At 46.3% G+C, this 5,054-nt stretch overlaps 1 protein-coding gene across 1 annotated transcript; it reads left to right on the plus strand.

Moving 5' to 3' along the window:
• Positions 1–331: 331 nt before the first annotated feature.
• LOC131293983 (prostasin-like) lies at positions 332–1,284 on the plus strand. Its single transcript, XM_058322033.1, has 2 exons — positions 332–941; positions 1,013–1,284. The coding sequence occupies exons 1-2, from the start codon at positions 332–334 to the stop codon at positions 1,282–1,284; spliced, it is 882 nt and encodes a 293-aa protein (XP_058178016.1).
• Positions 1,285–5,054: the final 3,770 nt, after the last annotated feature.

Here is a 5,054-nt window from a genome sequence, read left to right on the forward strand (position 1 = left end):
ACATGCGCGTGCACTAGTTACGGAGCCCATTCTTTATACTTCCAAACACGACGATAAACAGTAATGACTTTTTAATGGCCGCTTTTGCTCACCTCGAAAAACTGGCGCGTTTCGTGCGATTTGCTCAAAGTGATCGGAGTAGTGACAATTCCCGCCAATGTCGTGTCAGTCGGCGACGGCAATTGTGCGACGTGCGCAGTGCTATCTTGTGGGAATTTCGTAAGGGGTTTTTGTTGTTTTCCTTCCCTGACCGGGCTGACTTCCAGGAGCTGAGTTTGGTGAACCGTGGTTGAGATTGGGATATAGCGGAACCTTCGCGGGCGCCCTAGTAATGCTGAGACTGAGGTTCCTGGCTATCATTACCGCCGTGCAGAGTGCGCTAGCAGTGACCGAGCTGCTGGAACGTGCCGTGGAGTGTGGAAAGCGCAATCAAACGACGATGTGGCCGTTTCATGTCGGTTTGTACCGGGCCGTCGGCGAGGAATCACTCTACTTCTGCGGCGGTACCATCGTCAGCAGATGGCATGTGGTCGGGTCGGCCCATTGCGTTCAGCCGCACACACCGGAGGTGCTATCCGTGCGCTACGGGACCTACGACTTGGCACAGCCGGAGGAAGTGGCTCGGTGCCGAGTGGCGAAGATAATTGTCCATCCGGGTTACTCTGGACCGGACTTCCAGAACGATCTGGCCTTACTGGAGCTGCGGGATCCGCTTCCACTCGGACCGCTGGCCCAACCGGTGTGCCTGCTACCGGCCGGCGTTGATCCGGTCCTGCAGGATCCGGAGGGTACGCGCGGTATCAGCGTCGGCTGGGGTGTCGGTCCACAGAACATTTACACGCGCGTCCTGCTCGTCTCCGACCTGGAGGTTTACCCGCAGAGCAAATGCAAGGAGCTGTTTGCAGCGAAATTCTTCGACGGTAATGAGTTCTTTTGTGCCGGTAAGGATGGATGGCGCGGTTGCACACTGTGCAGAAGAATTTTCTAATAATGACGTACGTTGCCGTTTCAGTGTCTCCCGTGTGCAGCGGAAGCGGCGGCAGTGGCTTCTATGTGCAGGTGGACGGCCGGTACTACTTGCGGGGAATGACAACGTTCGGCGTTGCACCAAAAGGAAAGTACGTTTGCGGGATGAACACTCTTACCGGCCTTATTAACATGGAACAGTACACGGATTGGCTGCAACAACGTATCGCCGAGCATCGACCGACGCCTGTTTCACCTCTAACCACAGCCCCGAATCGTACAATAGTAGAATCTGTCAAAAATGTGAATAGCAAATAGAACTAGTGATTGCTTGGGATTTAAATAGAGTTACGAGAGTGCGTTGTTTGGGAGACGTTCAGTGAAGATTATTTGTACCGAAAAAAACCGTTATTGTTGGATAGTTTTGCAGACTATTTTCAGGTTTGTTTTAAAGTTATGGAAAAGACAAATCGAAGACAATTTCACAAATGGTACAGAACATATAGCAGAATACAAAAAAACAGTTTTCAGTTAATCAATATGATCCCGCAAATGTCTACATATTATGCCGATTCTTAGCGATTAAAACTTTATCGGTGGTTCACTTTCCAAAATATTGGTTTCACAGAAATGAGTGCAAGCAACTTACTGAGGCAAATCTGTAACGAAGTAGAGTTTGATCTATGCCGTGGCTATGCCGACGTCGGAGGTAGCTTTAAAAAACTTTCCCAAGTCCATTGTGGAAAATCTTGTGATGGATCAGATCCGGGCTTCACTTTACTAACAAAACTAGCTAGTTTCGGATATCGTAGGAAGAAAATCTTCACACGTCAGCTAACTGTCTGAGAATATCTATATCGGCTATAATATACAATTCCTGCTCCTATTAACTAAAGAGTTTGAGCGAGATAGAAGATCTAAATACTGAGATTCTAACTCTACCGCGCTATATAGTCTTCCTGCCGCGCTGTTTGGGCTTCTGGATATTTTTATGGATTTATTTTCGCAAGTTTATTGTGTAAATTAATCATAAACATTTTTCTCCAAGTGTTGGGTTGAATTTCACTTACCATTAAAATGTCTGAATGTATAATGCCAAAACCAATAAGCGAACGTACCTAAAAAGCTACCATTTATCTTGGCTTTTACAAAATGTAGCTAAATGAATGGCTTTGATTCCATTAGAACGCTCAAAATCGGTTTAAATGACCCTGAAGCAACAGATTTATCTAGGAATACGTTGTACCCGCTTTCGAAATCGGCAATAGGCTCGTTCAATAAGACACACCACACAGCAGCGCAAGGATGGTTCCTGCTTTCTTAAGATTGCCAACATGTGCCTTTCTTTGTGCTGGCACCATCAACAGCTTCTCCGCATGTCCGCATGATCTCGTTTTGGCCAGATTACTCCCAAATCGGTGCTGCTCTTTTATGGCACATTAAATATCAATAGATTGAGCACTCCGTTTGCCTGGCGGGTTGTGTCTAGTTTTTGTTCCCCGCCCTCGTGCTGGTGTCAGGATGTTGCCCAACGCGGGCAGCATTGAAACAGAGGGATGCGGAACTTGGAGACGAATCGTATGCTAGTGTAAGATTCACCCTAAGAATGTGCCTCAACTGTACTGGAATCCTTCAAAACTCCTCTTGGAAACCGAACCCTTCCGAAGAGAAGCAATATACTCAGTTGTAAATTGCAACCCATCGATACGGAGCCTTGTGCCCTGTTCTTTCCCTCCACTCAAACCCTTGCCCCGTTCACTTCCGCTCCATTGAGCATCATATTTTTACATGAGGCAAGCATGAAGAAGCGAGTTCGTCCTTTCGGCCCGACGACCCCGTTTTGCCTCCCTCGCTCCTATTCCAATCTTCCAACCTTCCGGATATCGGATGTGCTGCGTCGCTCGCCATCGGATCCCCCCCTCCGGCGGAAATAGTTACCCGGGCGGAAATCTCGCACCAGCTGCTTGGTGCTTCCGATTGTCGCTCATATTGCCCGGTTTGATTGCTTCCGATCCCGTTTCGTTTCCTGCTTCGTTCGCCCGTTCGCTCGCAAACGATTATTACGTGGGCAAGATTGATCGAATTAATACACATTTGGCAGTTGAATGTTGCCGTATCCCGGGGGAGCGTCTTATGTCGTTCCTTCTTTCGGGGACGAATGAGTCGAGGAAAAAAGCTCTGTCAAAAGTGAGCAGCACAAACCAACGACGGTTCGTTGAAGTCCCGAAAGGAAGAGAACCCCTCCGATATCCATCGGCAACCGGTTGACTTTTTATTCGCCCGCAGATCTTTTCTTCCCGTTCACTGTATGTACGTGTTTGTGTGACATATCTTTTTGTGGCGTACAATAAAAACACCCATCGGAGGGTATGAAATGTGAACCGAGATTTTTTGGTCGTATCAATATGTTCAATTTACGGCTGACCCCGGCTGGAAAATCGATATGCGACCGTTGTCCCAGAATTTGGGATTCACTTTGCCGAACGACCTTTGCCAATGTTTGTGCCGCAGACAAAGGTTTGACAGGCATCGAAATGTGCATGAAAAACAGCCTGTTCGTCTCGAGTGCCCTATCCGAAGGGGGCCGGAATAATATGTTCCCGACCTCACCACATCAGCCTCCGTTGGCACCATTTCCTCATTTTCCAACCTGACCAATAACTTCTGTTTTCTATCGACACCCTGTAGATCGGTTGACCCTCGTCTTAGGTACCCCGAAGTGTGTATGTGTGTATGTGTGTCTGTGTTGCTCGATTTGTCCCAACAAATCCCATCCTATTGGCACATGACGGCAGTCGTCTCCTCCTTTGGTTCCCCCATTTTTTTTCCTTAGCCCCCAAGTCTCGAATATTAATGAGGATAAATTTCTTCTCCAATAAGTTCGTTAAAGTATCTAGAACGACCGACCATCCGACCGCCCGTTAACGGACGCTGGTGGCGCTCAACCATATCGGAGCGGGACGTTCGCTTCTGCCGCCGGGCGTTATCGTTGCAAATCGTCACTCGCACCAAACTCCTGTGCACTAATTTTCCCTTTGGCCCTGTGCCAACCGTCGGGTCGTTCAAGCGAGGTCATCCTTTTCCCTCAGAGGTGCTCCGATCTGCATTTTTCTCCCAGCACAGCGTGGTTGCTTGCAAACCAGCGGAGGAAAAAGAAAGCTGGTGGCAAATTTGTACTGCAATTTATCATATAAATTAAACTTTTTCCATGAATCATTAAACTAATTTCTCATTCCCGATACGATAATGCAAATTTTTCCCCTTTCTACCCGTAGCCGGTTCGTTCGTCTCGCATTTTTCCCACGCTCCAGCTTGTACCATTTTCTGGCAGGAAAAATGCGGCAGGGATGTACCGTGCACCGTGCAACGGTTGCCAAAGACGACATCCGAGCGGATGCAATATTGACCGGTATCTTCCTGAACCGTGTTTCCTTCTCAAAGCTGCCGCTTGGAATGGTAACGAAAAGTAATAAAATGCTATGGTTTTCCACTTTACTGTGCGTGACGGTGGTGGTATTAGATGTCGTTTATGTTTTTACCTTCATTTTTTTTTCATTTGATGCAAGATGCTGTTTAACATTAGAATACATTGCTTTGGAATCTTGCCCGAATGCTTTTTAGTCCGGTTTTAGTCATTTTGACCCCTATTTTTAAAATAACTTCACTATTTTTGAAGGATTTTCAAATACGTAAACTGTTACTTTTAGTATATTTGTTGACTATCTTTTTACGTATTTAATTTTTGATGTACCACTCATCATTCCGCTAGCTATAGGCAAAGCATCAAATTTTAATTCTTTTCAACTTTTATTTTTGCGCCACAAATTGACCTTGAAGATGTGGTTTTTAAAACTTTCCATTCTTTGTTTCCGTTCTGTGCTTTATTCCGTTATTCCGTACGCGAGCATTTCCAAGCGCTATGCGGGAGGCGTTATTATGGAAATTGGTGTTACTTTCGATCTTTGAGCCCAATTTATGGCACCATCTGTAATTGCAAAACTATGATTTTATTTTTAAAATGTCCCTCAACATACTGTCTGTCTGTCGCGTACTTTTTTGGATTTAATTATAGATTTCCGTTTTTGCTT

The sequence above is a fragment of the Anopheles ziemanni genome, chromosome 2, assembly GCF_943734765.1.
Source record: "Anopheles ziemanni chromosome 2, idAnoZiCoDA_A2_x.2, whole genome shotgun sequence".
Classification (NCBI taxonomy): Eukaryota; Metazoa; Arthropoda; class Insecta; order Diptera; family Culicidae; genus Anopheles; species Anopheles ziemanni.

What these genes read in the sequence shown, in the direction of transcription:
- LOC131293983 (XM_058322033.1), top strand. Translation starts at nt 332, where the DNA reads ATGCTGAGACTGAGGTTCCTGGCTATCATTACCGCCGTGCAGAGTGCG. An exon ending in TAATGAGTTCTTTTGTGCCG is followed by an intron (nt 942 to 1,012) that starts GTAAGGATGGAT and finishes TTGCCGTTTCAG; the next exon opens with TGTCTCCCGTGTGCAGCGGA.